This window comes from Dipodomys ordii, unplaced genomic scaffold (genome assembly GCF_000151885.1).
Source record: "Dipodomys ordii isolate 6190 unplaced genomic scaffold, Dord_2.0 Scaffold7, whole genome shotgun sequence".
Classification (NCBI taxonomy): Eukaryota; Metazoa; Chordata; class Mammalia; order Rodentia; family Heteromyidae; genus Dipodomys; species Dipodomys ordii.
Window position 1 is genome coordinate 20691699 of NW_012267223.1, and position 16341 is coordinate 20708039.

General features: G+C 40.8%; 1 protein-coding gene across 7 annotated transcripts in view; it reads left to right on the top strand.

Annotated features, from left to right (window-relative positions):
* The window catches only part of Cdk12 (cyclin-dependent kinase 12), a 103399-nt gene that overhangs the window by 31924 nt on the left and 55134 nt on the right, over nucleotides 1-16341 (top strand). For all 7 annotated transcript variants that reach the window (XM_013037945.1, XM_013037946.1, XM_013037947.1 and 4 more), the window contains exons 7-9: nucleotides 3901-4090; nucleotides 14533-14589; nucleotides 15734-15835. In XM_013037945.1, the coding sequence (XP_012893399.1) occupies nucleotides 3901-4090; nucleotides 14533-14589; nucleotides 15734-15835 (349 nt within the window). The remainder of the gene's footprint in view (nucleotides 1-3900; nucleotides 4091-14532; nucleotides 14590-15733; nucleotides 15836-16341) is intronic.

A 16341-nucleotide genomic window follows, 5' to 3' on the forward strand; every position in this document is an offset into this window, starting at 1 on the left:
ATTCCTCAGTACCACATAAACATAAAAAGCTGGAAGTGGTGCTGTGGCTCAAGTGGTAGAGGGCTAGCCTTGAGTACAAAGAGGCTCAGGGACAATGCCCAGGCCTTGAGATCAAACCCCAGGACTGGCAAAAACAGAAAAAAAAAGATGATGGATTTCTTTAAAGCTAGGAAGATGATAAAGGCTAACCTAGTATGTAGTATACTCCAGGCCAGAAATGTGAGAGAGAAAAAAAGGAAGAGAAGGGGGGAACCCCCCCAAAAAAAAGTAAAAATGGCTATAATGTGTGAAAAAATTGAAAATCTAGAATATCAAGAAAAAATGGCAAATACTTTCCTCCTACCCCATCCCAGTATCTCACCATATAAATCACTGTAATATTAACATTTTGGTATGTGTGCTTTTTTTTTTTTTATAGAATGTAGTTGAGTCTTTTTATTTATTTATTTATTTTGGTCGGTCGTGGGGCTTGAACTCTGGTCTTGGGCGCTATCCCTCAGCTCTTCAGCTCAAGGCGAGCGCTCTACCACTTGAGCTACAGCGCCACTTCCTGTTTGCTTCTTTACTATACATATTTTATAATGTAACTGAGATAGTTCTAAGTGTTGTGGATATAGCTTGTCATAAATCCTCAGTAAAGGGCTGGGAATGTGGCTTAGTGGTAGAGTGCTTGCCTAGTATGCATGATGCCCCAGATTCAATTCCTCAATACCACATACACAGAAAAAGTCAGAAGTGATGCCATGGCTCAAGTGATAGAGCTCTAGCCTTGAGCAGAAGAAGCTCAGGGACAGTGCACAGCCCTTGAGTTTAAGCCCAAGGACTGGCAAAAAATAAAGAAAAAAGAAAATCCTCAGTAAAATACCTTTATGACTTAAAAATGCATAAAACCAAATTTACAAGCCTGTGTTGGGCATTTAGTTGCCACTTTAAAAATTAATGCAAGCCTGACATGGTGATTCATGCATGTTGTCCCCAGCAACTTAGGGGGCTAAGGCAGGAGGATTGTTTTTCATTCGCCGATGGTGCTTTACCACTTGAACTACACCTTTACTTCACTTTTTGCTGACTGATGGGAGAGAGTCTTGAGGTCTTTTGTGCCCTAGCTGGCTTCAAACCTTGAGTCTCGTATCTCAGCCTCCTGAGTAGCTAAGATTACATAAGTGAGCCACGAGTACCCTGCAGTATTGCTTGAACCCATGGCTTCAAGTCCAGTCTTGGCAATATAGAAAGGCCCTCCTATGCTCTGCCAAAAAAAAAAAAAACAAAACAAAACCAAAACAACTGCTTAAACAAAAAAGAACAAACAAACAAGAAAAACCCTCAGTTCTTTTTTTTTTTTTTTTGAGGGGAAATTGGAGGATGGGGGCATTAGTAGATTGGCTAGGATGACCTGCAACAACCTTCCTGCCTCATTTTCACAAATATCTGAAATTAGAAGTGTTTTGCCACCACGCCTGATAGTAGCAATATTTGTACAGATTTTTTTTTTGGGGGGGCGAGTCCAGTTGTGAGGCTTGAACTCTGGGCCTAGGCCTCTACTCTTCAGCTCAAGGCAAGCACTCTACCACTGGAGCCACAACATCACTTCCGGTTTTCTGGTGGTTAATTGGAGATAGGAGGCTCATGGACTTTCCTGCCTGACTGGCTTTGAACTGCGATCCTCAGATCTCAACTTCTGAGTAGCTAGGATTATAGGCATGAGCTACCAGTGCCCAGCTGAACAGCATTGTGTTTATGTGTGTGTGTATGTATACATCTTTACCTTGTATTTCATTATTTGTTAATTGCTAGGATTTAACCCCAGGGCCTCACATGTGCTAAAATGTGGTCTACTTCTGAACTACACACCCCTAGCCTAATAATCACTTACAAATAGAATTAGTCAAAGGAGCTGGGCGCTGGTGGCTCACTCCTGTAATCCTAGCTACAGAGGAGGCTGAGCTCTGAGGATCATGGTTCAAAGCCAGCCCGAGCAGAAAAGGGCAGAAAAGTCCATGAGACTCTTATCTCCAATTCATCAATAGAAAACTGGAAGTGGCGCTGTGGCTCAAGTGGTAGAGCTCTCACCTTGAGCTGAAGAGCACAGGGACAGTGCCCAGGCCCAGAGTTCAAGCCCCATGACCCAAAAAAAAAGAATTAGTCAAAGGAGTTTCCTTAGTTAAAATTAGATTCATTTTATGAAAGAAAATTGTCATGCTTATCTTACTGTATTCTCCCCAACATTAAGAATATATGCTGGGCTCTGGTGGTTTGTACCTGTAATCCTAGCCACTCAAGAGACTGAGATCTGAGGATTGAGGTCCAAAGCCTGTCCTTGGGCTTGAACTCTGGGCCTGGACTCTATCCTCAAGCTTCTTTTGCTTAATACCACCTTAGCCACAGCACCACTTCCAGCTTTTTTTTTTTTTTTTTTTTGGTCCTGTCGTGGGGCCTGAACTCTGGGCTTGGGCGCTGTCCCTCAGCTCTTCAGCTCAAGGCTAGCGCTCTACCACTTGAGCCACAGCGCCACTTCTGGCTTTTTTCTTCTTGCATATGTGGTGCTGAGGAATTGAACCCAGGGCCTCAGGCATGCAAGGCAAGCGCTCTACCACTGAGCCACCTTCCCAGCCCACTTCCAGCTTTTTCTGAGTAGTTCATTAAAGATAAAAAGTCTCATAGACTTTTCTAGGAACTGGAGGTATGGCTAAATTGATGTGTGCCTACTTAGAAACTATGAGGTCCTTGGAAGTGGTGCTGTAGCTCAAGTGGTAGAGCACTGGTGTTGAGCTGAAGAGCTGAGGGACATTGCTCAGGCCCAGAGTTCAAGCCCCACGACCGACAAAAAAAAAAAGTTCTAAAAAAGAAACTATGAGGTCCTTAGTTCAAACCACAATATCAGTCAATCTCAATCAGTCAATGAGTCCATCTAACTGAATGGCTAGAGATGTAGTCCAGTGATCTCACACTTGCCTAAAAACCTTGAGGGCCCTGAGTTTACTCTTAAGAGTTGCAGTCCTGGCTAGCCTTCAACTTATCACGTAGCCCCAGCTGGCCTCAAACTTGACAAACAGGAGAAATATGAACTTAATTTATCAAAAATATGCTTATGGCTGGGTGCCAGTGGCTCACACTTATAACTAGCTACTCAAGAGGTTGAGATCTGAGGATTGTAGTTCAAAGCCAGACCAGGTAGGAAAGTCCATAAGACTGTTACCTCCAGTTAACCATCAAAAAGCCAGAAGTAGAAATGTGGCTCAAGCCAGCTTGGGCAGACAGGCTTCCAGTTAACTTTGTGACCCAAGTAGAATGCCATTGAAAAGTTGTGCAAGAGCTCAATGCCTTGAGTTCAAACTCATTAACACCAAAAAAAGAAAAAGCTCCAGTGGTTCATACCTATAATCCTAGCTACTCAGAAATCTGAGATATGAGGATTACAGTTCAAAGCCAGCTAGGGAAGGAAAGACGCTTTTTTTTTTGGGGGGGGGGGTCGGTCATGGGAACTGAACTCTAGGCCTGGGCACTGTCCCTCAGCTTTTCAGCTCAAGGCTGGCATCCTGTCACTTGAGCTACAATGCTACTTCACGATTTTTCTGATTATGTGGTACTAAGGAATCAAACCCAGGTCCTCAAGTGTACAAGGTAAGCACTCTACCACTGAGCCAACTTCCCAGCCCCATAAAACTCTTTATCTCCAATTAACCAACCAAAATCCAGAAGTAGAGCTGTGTGTCAAGTGATAGAGCACTAGCCTTGAGCAAAAACATGACCAATGCTCTGAGTTCAAGCCCCAGAAGCACTACCCAAAAAATAAAAAATAAAGAAAATCACAACATTATTTGAGTTCATGGTCAACTTCAAAATTATTATATTAAAATTTGTTTTCAATTCCATTTTTAAGTAATTGTTTTCATTTTATAGGTGCTTTTTACCTTGTCTTTGAGTATATGGACCATGATTTAATGGGACTGCTAGAATCTGGTTTGGTGCACTTTTCTGAGGACCATATCAAATCATTCATGAAACAGCTTATGGAAGGATTGGATTACTGTCACAAAAAGAATTTCCTGCATCGAGATATTAAGTGTTCCAACATTTTGCTGAACAACAGGTAATGTAGTAACCAAATAAAGTTTAACTACTCTTGCTGGGTTTCAGGAATTCAATTGGATTGGATTGTAAGTAAACCTAATAGTACAGTTTTTTTCTGTTTACCTGAATCTGGTATTTGAACCGTAGGAACAATTTAAAATTGAGTACTCTATCAATGGTGCTTCTCAGTGCTAGTAAAGAAAAGGTACAGAAAAAGAATTATAAGGACTTTTTTTTTTTTTTTTTGCCAGTCCTAAGGCTTCTTTGACTCAAGGTTAGCACTCTACCATCTGAGCCACAGTACCACTTCCACTTTTCTGGCAGTTAATTGGAGATTAGAGTCTCATGGGGAATTTCCTGCCTGGGCTGGCTTTGAACCAACATCCTCAGATCTCAGCCTCCTGTGTAACTAGGATTACAGGCATGATCCACCAGGGCCCACCGGGCTTTTTCTGTTCATGTGGTACTGAGGAATTGAACCCAGGGCTTCATGAATGCTAGGCAAGCACTCTATCACTGAGCCACATTCCTAGCCTTAAGGACTTTTATTTACAAGTATTTGTTGTACTTTTCTGAGGATCATATCAGTTTATTAATGGAACAACTTATAGAGGGATTGTATTACTGTCATAAAAACTATTCAGATTCTAAAGGAATCTTCAGAGAACTATTTATCAGTCAATAAACTTTAATGTTGTGACCCTAAGCAAATTGAAATATGCATTGAGTTTTGTTTTGCTTTGTTTTGGGTCCGGTCGTGTGGCCTGAACTTTGGGCCTGGGTGCTGTCTCTCAGCTCTTCAGCTCAAGGCTAGCGCTCTACCACTTGAGCCACAGTGCCACTTCCGCCTTTTTTCCTGCTTATGTGGTGCTGAGGAATCAAACCCAGGGCCTCATGCATGCAAGGCAAGCGCTCTACCACTGAGCCACCTTCCCAGCCCTATGCATTGAGTTCTTAGTACTATTCCCTTCTTTAGTGGAGAACATACCTCTTTCTTTAGGTACTTGAACTTTTCTCAAATTGTTCTTTTCAGAGTAAACACTAGTTGGTAATTGCCTTCTATCCAATACTTCACTTTTGTAGTATAAGCAGTCAAGATCTGATTGTTAAATTCAGAAGATTTTTTCTTTTTCTCTGGTTATTTGTCCACATTACATTTGTGATATCAGATATATATTTTTTCTTTTTTTTTCTTTTTTTTGCCAGTCTTGGGGCTTGAACCCAGGGCCTGGGCACTGCCCCTGAGCTTCTTTTGCTCAAGGCTAGAGCTCTGTCATTTGAGCCACAGCACCACTTTCAGCTTTTTCCGTATATGTTGTACTGAGGAATCTAACCTTGGGCTTCATGCATGCTAGACAAGCACTCTACCACTAAGCCACATTCCCAGCTCCATCAGATATATTATGTGCACATTAGACTTTGGCATTCTTCTCTGACTGGTATAGGATAAAGAACAAGTATAGTATCACTGAAATTACTGTGTTTGGATTTTTTTTTTTTAAATTCCGGTCCTGGAGCATGTTAATTCAAGATAAGAGTCTCATGGACTTTCCTGTTCTGGGCTGCCTTCAAAAAAAATTTTTTTTGGGGGGGGAGGTGTGGGGCTTGACTCTGGACCTGGGCACTGTCCTTGAGCTCTTCAGTTCAAGGCAAGCTCTCTACCACTTGAGCTTCCAGTTTTCTGGTGGTTAATTGGAGATAAGAGTCTCATGGACTTTCCTGTCCAGGCTGGCTTTGAACCGTGATCCTCAGATCTCAGCCTCCTGAGTAGCTAGGATTACAGGCATGAGCCATTGGTGCCCTGCTCACATTTCCTGTCTTTATGGAGTAGATTAATCAGCCATTTGGAATTCACTGTAATTGTCTTGAGTAAGCATGAAAACTCTCATATGAGATAACTGGTCACTGTGGAGCTAGAATTTTAGGAGGATAACAACAAATTGCTCAAAGAAACTGCGTGTACAGTAGTACTTAAATATGAAAGCAATGTTATTTTTTTATTTTTATTTTTGCCAGTCATGGGGCCTGAACTCTGGGCCTGGGCGCTGTCCCTCAGCTCGTCAGCTCAAGGCTAGCGCTCTACCACTGGAGCCATAGCACCACTTCCAGCTTTTTCTGCGTATGTGGTGTTGAAGAATCGAACCCAGGGCCTCATGCATGCAAGGCAAGCACTCTACCACTGAGCCACCTTCCCAGCCCCAGCAATGTTATTTTTTGTGTTTTTTTAAAAACTTTTATTGTCGAGGTGATGTACAGAGGGGTTACAGTTAATGTGTTGTATGTAACCATAAAATGGATTATTTTTGTTAGAGCAAGAAGAATGAAGCACATAATAACAATAATGAAGCTGGATGGTTACTAGGAGCCAATTTAAGAATATTGTATACTCCACTAAGGAACTTAAACTTTTTCTAATCTATGGTTGAAAGGTTTCTAGCTGTTTTTGTTTATGTTTGTTTTGGTCAGCTCAGTGCCTTGAGCTCTCCTTGGCTTTCTTGTTTAGGACTGGCATTCTACCATTTATGGCATACCTCCAGTTCAGCTTTTGTTGATTATTTTGGAGGACTTTTATGCCCAAGCTGGTTGTGAACTGTTACCATTCAGTCGCAGCCTCTGGAGTAACTAGGATTATATGTGTGAAATGCTGGTACCTGGCTTTGTTTTAAATTTTAATTGTATGATGAACGCGTTTTTAACTGTACTTAAATAGATATATTATTAGCAACAACATGTTAAAAAAAATTAGTCTTTAAATCATATCCTTTGGCACACCAGTAATCCCAGCTTCTCAGGAGGCTAAGGTGGGACTATAAGGAGACTGAAATCAGCTTGGGCAACACAGTGAGACCCTATCTCAAAAAAGAAAAAAGTATTCTGTTGCTGTCTCTTCTTAGTCACCATTTCCATTAAAGTTGAAGGTTACTCACTCTAAATTCATAGTAAATAGTTCATCAAGAACTTAATGAAGAACCCGGTGCTGGTGGCTCACATCTGTAATCCTAGCTACACAAGAGGCTGAAACTGGAGGATCATGGTTCAAAGCTAGCTCCAGCATGAAAGAAGTCTGAGATTATTATCTCTAGTTAACCACCAAAAATCTGGAAGTGGAGCTGTGGCTCAGGTGGTGGGCATTAGCTTAGAAACAGCATCCCAGTCTGAGTTCAAGCCCCAGGATTGGCACAAAATAACAGTAATTATAAAGAAGGAGCTGGGTAACACATACTTGTAGTTCAAGATACTCCAAAGTAGAAGGCAGGAGGATCTTAGGTTCAAGGCCAGTCTAGGTAAAAGTTAGTGAGAGTTTATTCCAAAATAAAAAACAAGGGGGCTGGGAAGGTGGCTCAGTGGTAGAGCACTTGCCTTGCATGCAGAGGCCCTGGGTTCAATTCCTCAGCACCCCATAAGCAAAAAGAAAACGGAAGTGGTGCTGTGGCTCAAGTGGTAGAGCACTAGCCTTGAGCTGACGAGCTGAGGGACAGCGCCCAGGCCCAGAGTTCAGGCCCCATGACCGGACCCCCCCCCCAAAAAAAAGGTTTGAGGATGTGGTTCAAATGGTTGAGTGTTTGCCTAGCATGTTGGAGGTCCTGAAATCAGTCTCCACTATTGAAAAAAATAAAAATTAGAAGAAGCCGGGCACTGGTGGTTCCTGCCTGTAATCCTAGCTTCTCAGGAGGCTGAGATCTGAGGATCCCGGTTCAAAGCCAGCCCGGGCAGGAAAGTCTATGAAATTCTTATCTCCAATAAACCACAAGAAAACCAGACGTGATGCTGTGGCTCAAGTGGTAGAGCGCTTGCCTTGAGCTGAAGAGCTGAGGGACAGCGCCCATGCCCAGAGTTCAAGCCCTATGACAGACCAAATAAAAAAGAAAATTAGAAGAAAAATTAATGAGGCTGCTGGTGTAAAGCTCAGTGACTAAGGCTTGCTTAATATTAGTGAGAGCCTGGATTTGATCAAAACAGACAACATTTTAGAAAAAACCCAAAATTTAATGATGGTAACAATTAGCTTTCAGCTTTATGGTCTATGGTATTACTCTACTGTCTTCTCTATTCCTTCATGGGAGGATGTTTCAGAGCAAGGAATAATTGCAGACCTGCTTGATTTCCCTTCTATCCTTTGAGATCCATAGTCAAGACTGATGAGGTTCAGACTAAATTGAACTCCTTATTCAGGTTGCTAAGTAGGAATCCCTTGACTGTCTTGACTCATTAGACCTCTCCACTGCTCAGTTGGTTCTAACTATTCAGAGGCTAGGAGAAAATGAGGAGGAGTTGTTAGCAGGAGAAGGAAAAAAGAACATCTTCACAGAAAGGGAGAAGAGCAAGGCTGGGCTCTGATGATGTTCATTATCTTTTTATTACACTAGTGTAAATTAAGCCAGATTGCTTTAGACAGAAAAGTGACTAGTCTGTCACCACACTATAGTTATAGACTAATAGAAGGGAAAGCTACTAAGACCCCACTGATAAGGAGGCTTAGGATGTATCTCAGTGGTACAGTGCTTGCCTAGCATGTGTGATTTCCTGGGTTCAATCCCTAGCTCTGCCAAAAAAAAAAAAAAAAGTCAAAAGTTCACCATAAGAAAAAAAGTCGGGGCTTGGAGGTGACTCAGTGGTAGAGTGCTTGCCTTGCATGCATGAGGCCCTTGGTTCGATTCCTCAGCACTACATAAGCAAAAAAAGCCAAAAGTGGGGCTGATGCACTCCAGTGATAGAGCTGAAGAGTGGAGGGACAGCGCCGAGGCCCAGAGTTCAGGCCCCACAATTGACAAAAAAAAAAAAAAGAAAAAAAGTCAAAAGTTCACCATAAAAAATGGTTAGTGCTTGAATTAATCTAGACCTTGATAATAAGCATGGACAGTGTAGGCTTTGGTTGATGAGTATGCTGGAATGGTGGGGAATGAATAAGAAGAGTAAGATACCTCACAAATTTATGACTTGAGAAACTTAAATAAAAGAGTGGCAAATACTAACCATTTAAAGAACTATAGAAAAACTGAATGGGTAGGAGGAAAAGTGAATCTCTTCTATATTCTATTTTATAGGCAGGATAAGGACATCTACTGGTCATATAGTCCTATTGGAACATCAAACTATATATTATTATTATTATCCTGGGGCTTGAACTCAGGGCCTGGGCACTGTCACTGAGCCTCTTTATGCTCAAGGCTAGAGCTCTACCACTTGAGCCACAACCCCACTTCTAGCTTTTTCTGAGTAGATTATTGGAGATACAAGTCTCAGGGACTTTTCTGCCTGGCTGGCTTCAAGTTGCAATCCTCAGAACTCAGCCTCCTGAGTAGCTAGGTTTGCAGGTGTGAGCCACTGGCACCCAGCCCATCTCTCTATATATTTGTAGTTAAAAATCATAGAAGAGATTGATGATAGTGGCTGGTGTCTGTAATCCTGTCTACTTGGGAGGTATAAATCAAGAAAATTGAGGTTTAAGGTCAGCCCAGGCTAAAAGATAATGAAACCCTATCTCACCAAAACAAGCTGGGCATGGTAGCATGCCTGTCATAGCAGCTAGGCAAGTGGTAGTAAGATGGATTATCCAAGTCAGGGGCCAGTCCCTGCAAAAGTTTAAGTCTCTACTTAAAGAGAAGTGAAAGGGTCTGGGAGAATGGCTCAAATGATGATAGAGAGAGTACCTGCCTAGGAAGTACAAGGCCCAGAGTTCAAATTCCAGTGCTGTGCCTCTTATCCCCAGTTAAAGGTCTAGGATATGGCTCAAGTGGTAGAGCATTTATCCCAGTTTCAAACTCTGGTAATAGCATCAAGTTTACCAAAAAAGAAAAAAAAAAAGAAAGCTGAAGAAAGCTGCCAAGCACTGGTGGCTCATGCCTATAATCCTATTCAGGAGACTAACATCTGAGGATGAAGGTCCACAACTTCAAAGACATACTGGGCAGAAAAGTGTGTGGGACTCATCTCCAGTTAACCATCAAAAAGCTCGAAGTAAGATGTGGCTCAAATAAAATATGAGCCTTAAGCAGTAAAAGTGCAGTCTCTTTTGAGTTCAAGCCCCAGGACACCACGCACGCACGCACGCACGCACACACACACACACACACACACTTACTTGTAGCTTAGAAAAGATGTCAAAACTGGAACCCAAGAGAAATGGTCAGAGAGATCTGTGAGACATAATTTGAAGCCAGTCTGAGCACAAAAGTCAGTGAGACTCTTTATTATTAAACAGCAGAAAGCTGGAAGTGGAGATGTGTAGAGTACCAACTTTGAGCACAGAAGAGGGATATCATAGATGTATAAGAAGTAGTAAAAAAGAAGTGTGAGACAAGTACTGCTCACACAGAACACACAATCAGAGGTGACAGTGTTGAATGAGGGCTAAGAAAGTGTTTAGTATAATGGGAAGAAAGTGGTGGGCATATTTTCAATTAGTTTTAATTTTTTTTCCAGTGCTAGGGATTGATCCAAAAGCTTTATGTAACGAGGCAAGCATTCTACCATTAAATTAACCCTCAGTCCCTAATTTTTTTTTATTAAATATTGTGGGGATATGAGCATTTAAATGGAAAAGGAAATAATAGGAAAAAATAGAATCAAAATTCATACATACATACATACATACATACTCATTCAAATACATACAAGGGCCTGGAGCTTGACAAGTAGGCATTGTACCACTTGAGCCGCTTAACTCCTATTCCAAGAACCAAAATAACTTTAAAGGTGCAAGATTCTAGAAAAGATGGAATCATGGCTTTGGCTAGAGAGATTGCTTATCCTTGGGCTAGAAATGAAGTTGACAAACTTTTTCTGTAACTAAAGAGAATGAGATAGATAAAGTTACAAGTAGATTTATAGGTAAAAGGAGGATATTCATAGGGGAGGAATAAAAGGTATAATTCCTGTGTATCTGATTACATAAAATAATTATTATTGAAATGAACTCCAGGAAATAGAAAAACCAAAAATGTTAAGGAGCCCATACTTGAGCCTTTTTCTTTTTTAAGTCCCAATATTGGGGCTTGAACTCAGGGTCTGGGCACTGTTCCTTAGCTTTGTTTTTGTTTTTGTTTTGCTCAGAGCTAGTGCTCTACTACTTGAGTCACAGCTCTACTTCCAGTTTTTTGGTGGTTAATTGAAAACCAGAGTCTCAAAGACTTTCCTGTCCAATGTGGCTTCAAGCCACAATCCTCAGATTTCTGCCTGAGTAGCTAAGATTATATGTGTGAGCCACCAGTGCCTAACAACTTTTCTTTTTCAATGAATGTCATTTCCTTATATTTGTCTCAATAAAAGTTAACTTTTTTGTTGATGTTGTGGGGCTTGAGCTCTGGACCTGGGCACTGTCCCTGAGCTCAGAGCAAAGCTAGCACTCTACCACCTACTTGAGCCACTGCACTACTTTCAGTTTTCTGAGTGGTTTATTGGAGATAAGAGTCTCACGGGCTTTCCTGCCCAGGCTGGCTTTGAACTGTGATCATCAGATCCCAGCCTCCTGAGTAGCTAGGGTTATAGGCATGAGCCACTGGTGCCCAGTAAAGTTTGGGTAAAGTGGATAAGGTGTCCATAATCTTTATTCTGAATAAGGTGTATTTAAAGTAAAATTTTGTTGTTTCAAGGTGTGAAAGGGTAGGGGGTGGATTCTGACACTTAGGAGAATGCCTGAAGTTTATATTGACAGTTAACTAGAATAGATGAGGATGCTGACAAAAGACAAAAGGATTAACCTGCAATATTCATGACTTAACTGAGAGAACTAACCATTTGGAACAGCACTAAATGATATGATAGTATGATTTACTTCTTCAGGTTGTGTTCAATTCCTTATTTAGAGCAGAAAAGGCAAATTCTCTACTGATCTGGAATTAGGAACTTAACAATTCCATCTATCAAAAAATCAAGTGGTTTCAAGATGCATTGTAGTACTTTGTTGAATGGTAATTCCTTTGTAAAACTATGTATAGATAATCTTATAAAAGTAAATAACCAACACTTGGAAGTATGGCTCAATTGGTAAAGTGCCAGCCAAAGAGGGAAAGCATTATGTACCAAGTTCTAGCCCAAGTGTCCAACCTTAAAAATACACAAAGAAAAAAATCACAAGTAGGACTGGCATGGCTCATGTAGTAAAGCCTACCTAGCTAAGTGCAAAGTTCCACATACTGTAAAAATGAATTAATTAATTACTTACTTGAACCAGGCATGTAGCAAATGCCTGTAATACCAGCACTTGGGAGGTGGAGGCAGGAAGATTTAGCTCTAGACTACATAGTAATAAGACCTTGTCTATAAAAGAAGAAAAAGTAATTAACTTGGTGTCTAGTGTAAATGAGATGAAACATGCTGGTAATACTTAGGTCTAGCCTAATTACTATCACGATATATCTGTCGCCATTATAACTTTCATTCTCACTGTATGCTTTGAGATTTGGATCATCTCAAGCCCTCAGAATAAGGATGTCAAGAAATTTGAGAAGCTGTGGCCCTCTACAAAAATATAATTTGGCTTTTCATTCCCCAAGCAGTAGCAAATGTATAAATTTGATTAAAATAGGCTATATGAATCTAGATGAATATAATTAATGGCAATTAATAAGTGACTTTTAAGCCACATCCCAACATTTGCAGCTTCTTAAAATATTCCATGATACCACTGTCAAAGAGAATACTAAGACTAGGGATGTAGCTCACTAATAGAGTACTTTCTTAGCATTCACAAGCCCTGGGTTCAATTCTCAGCATTGGGGGTGGGTGGGAGGAGGGAATACAGAACAGAGGGAACTGTAGTTGTGATCCCTTTAAAAAAAAGGAAGCTTTTCAGACCAGCTTTATTGGCATCATATGTAGATTTGATGGAAATGAAGTTCCAGACACTAGTAGATCACACCTGTAATACTCAACTTGGGAAGCTAAAAGTGGAAAGATTATGATTCAAGGCCAGTATAAGCAAAAAATAGGATTACAAGCAGTGTTCATGATAGTCAAGTGAGGTGCCCAATAGATGAATAAAGAAGATATGGTACAGATATTCCATGGAATATTAAATAGTAAAGAAAAATAAAATATGTCATTTTCAGAAAAATGGATAGAATTGAAGAACATTATATTCAGTAGGATAAACTAAGCTAAAAAAGCCAAGTAGATACTTTTACTCATGTGGAAGCTACACTTAAAAGATAATGCATATTAATGAACATGTACATACATGTATATACCTGTCTACAAAAACATACACGTATACCCAGAACAGGATTCTAACTGTGGGACTGTGTAAGAAGATGAGAGTAATGTGGGAAAGGAAAAAGAAAGATGGGTAGAAATTTTTAAATACAGTGGAAGTGTATGAAGAAAGCATAAGGAACTTTTATGAAAGCTGTTGATCAGAAGAAGATTGGGGTGGCAGTGGTAGAAGAGAAACTAATAGGGTCATTCTAAGTAAAACTAAAGACATGAATGACTAAAGTACTATAGTGAAACTCCTTGGTGTAATTAAAAAAAAAAAATATCAAGAAAGTAAAACAGGCTCATAAGAGGGTAGGCACCAGGAGGAAGAACACCTAACAAAGAGGGTGAATATAATGGACATAGCTTAGTTACATGTATGAAAATCGAGCAATGAAACCTGTTAAAATTGTTTTAATGAGGGAGTTGGGGGAGAGTGGCAAAGTTGGAGAGGATGATCTGGATACTACTTTGTATACAAGCGCATAAATTTCACAATGTAACCCCTGCACAACTAACACATACTAATAAAAAAATGTGTGGCTTAAGTGGTAGGTTACCAGTCTAATAAACTCAAGGCCCTAAGTTCAAACCTCAGTACTGCCTCCACAAAAGAGAAAAATTCGGGTTCAGAGCTGGAAGTATTAGAGCCCTGGATCTAGTTCCCAGCACTGGGGAGGATAAAAACAGATTCATGTGACCTAAAGAGTCAGCACCTCTGAGAAACTTTCTCTTCAGTACAAGGGTTTGACTTAAATCCTCATGCTTGTTAGGCAGATGTGAGGCATACCTCTAACACTTTTTGCTGTTCAAATACACTCTTGCCGTAACTCATACAGAAAAATAAACAGTAGTGTTTTTGATTAGTTAAATTAAAAAATGCATGAGGCCCTGGGTTCGATTCCTCAGTACCACATAAGCAAAAAGAAAAAAAAGCCAGAAGTGGCGCTGTGGCTCAAGTGGTAGAGCACTAGCCTTGAGCTGAAGAGCTGAGGGACAGCGCCCAGGCCCAGAGTTCAGGCCCCACACCGGAACAAAAAAAAAAAAAAAAAAAATGCATGAATAGTTTTCAAAAATAGCCTGAAGTTAACTTTAGTAGTCAAAGACACTTCATTGGTAAGAACGATCTTTAACAATGGAAATAAGAGATCAGAGATTAAAAATTCATTTTGTGATGCTTTTAGCTCCTTAATTGGCACTTAACTCTCAGGTATAGTTTGGAGGGTACTGCTGTTACTTATAAAAATAATTATTTTTGTTTTACAGTGGGCAAATCAAACTTGCAGACTTTGGACTTGCACGGCTCTATAATTCTGAAGAGAGGTAAGGCATTATCAGACTTACCTATGGAAAGGAGGATCACTTGAATCCAAGGATTCTAAGCCAGTATGGGCAACATAGCAAGACTCCATCTCAAAAAATAAAAGCCGAGACCCGGATGCCGGTGGCTCACGCCTATAATCCTAGCTACACAGGAGGCTGAGCTCTGAGGATCGCAGTTCAAAGCCAGCCCAGGCAGGAAAGTCCATGAGACTCTTATCGGAAGTGGCGCTGTGGCTCAAGAGCTCAAGGACATCGGCCAAGCCCAGAGTTCAAACCCCATGACTGACCAAAAAATAAAAAATAAATAAATAAAGCCACTAGTGGTAGAGTGCTTGCCTAGCCTTCATGAAGTGCTGGGTTTGATTCCTCTGTACCATATAAATAGAAAGAGTTGGAAATGGTGCTGTGGCTCAAGTGGGAGAGTGCTAGCCTTGAGCAAAAAAGAGGCCTAGGGACAGTGCTCAGGCCCTGAATTCAAGCCCCAGGACTAGGGAAAAAAACAAAAACAAGTGCCAGTGTCTCATGCCTATAATCCTAGCTACTCAGGTGACTGAGATCTTAGAATAGCTCTTTGAAGCCAGCCTGGGCAGGCTGTTAGTAAGACTCTTTATTTCCAAGTAACTACCAAAAAGCCAGATGTGGAGCTGTGGCTATCCTTGCAAAAAAGTTCAGGGACAATGCCCATGCCCTGAGTTCAAAACCCAGAACTACTGGCACAAGTAAATAAAGAAAGAAAAAAGATCACAAAGGAAATAGTAAATAATCTTTTTTTATTCTCAATTATTCTGCAATTGAAATTACTGTTTGCTAATTAATAACTTTCCTAATTATCTAATAAGAGTTTGCTAATTATCTGAAAGTGGGTTTTGTTTTTGCCAATATTGGGGCTTACAGATTTGTCTGTCTGGGCTGGCTTTGAACCTCAATCCTCACATTGGTGCTAGCTTATCTAAACTCTTAAACCAGTCCTTGGCTGTAATACTTTGTCAGTGCACATTGGAATAGAAGTTATTTCTTTATCTGTGACTTTGTCTTTTGCTGTGATTAAGCTGTATACTTGGCATCTATTTCTAGTTGCATTTAATTGTATATTTTTTCATGAAAAGCCATTGTTAATCTGTGTCTTGATGGTTTTATGTTTCAGTCGCCCTTACACAAATAAAGTCATTACTCTCTGGTACCGGCCTCCAGAGCTACTACTGGGAGAGGAACGTTATACACCAGCCATAGATGTTTGGAGCTGCGGGTAAGGCTCTTAACCTTTTTTTTGTCCATATATTACAGTTTAACATGTACGATTTTTACCTTGACTGTTTACAGTTCTTTTTGAAAGATCAAAAGAAAAGATAAACCAATTCTGTTGGGTATTTACTTTTCTTTTTTCTTTTTTTTTTTTTTGTTGGTTGTGGGACTTGAACTCTGGGCTTGGGCAATGTCCTTGCGCTCTTCAGCTCAAGGTGAGCGCTCTACCACTTGAGCCACATTGCCACTTCCAGTTTTCTAGTGGTTTATTGGAGATAAGAGTCTCACAGACTTTTCATGCCCGGGCTGGCTTTGAACCGAGATTCTCAGATCTTAGCCTCCTGAATAGCTAGGGTTACAGGCGTGAGCCACCGGCGCCCGCCGGGCTCTCTTGGGTATTTCTTTTTTTTGGGGGTCCGGTCGTGGGGCCTGAACTCTGGGCCTGGGCGCTGTCCCTCAGCTCTTCAGCTCAAGGCTAGTGCTCTACCACTTGAGCCACAGCGCCACTTC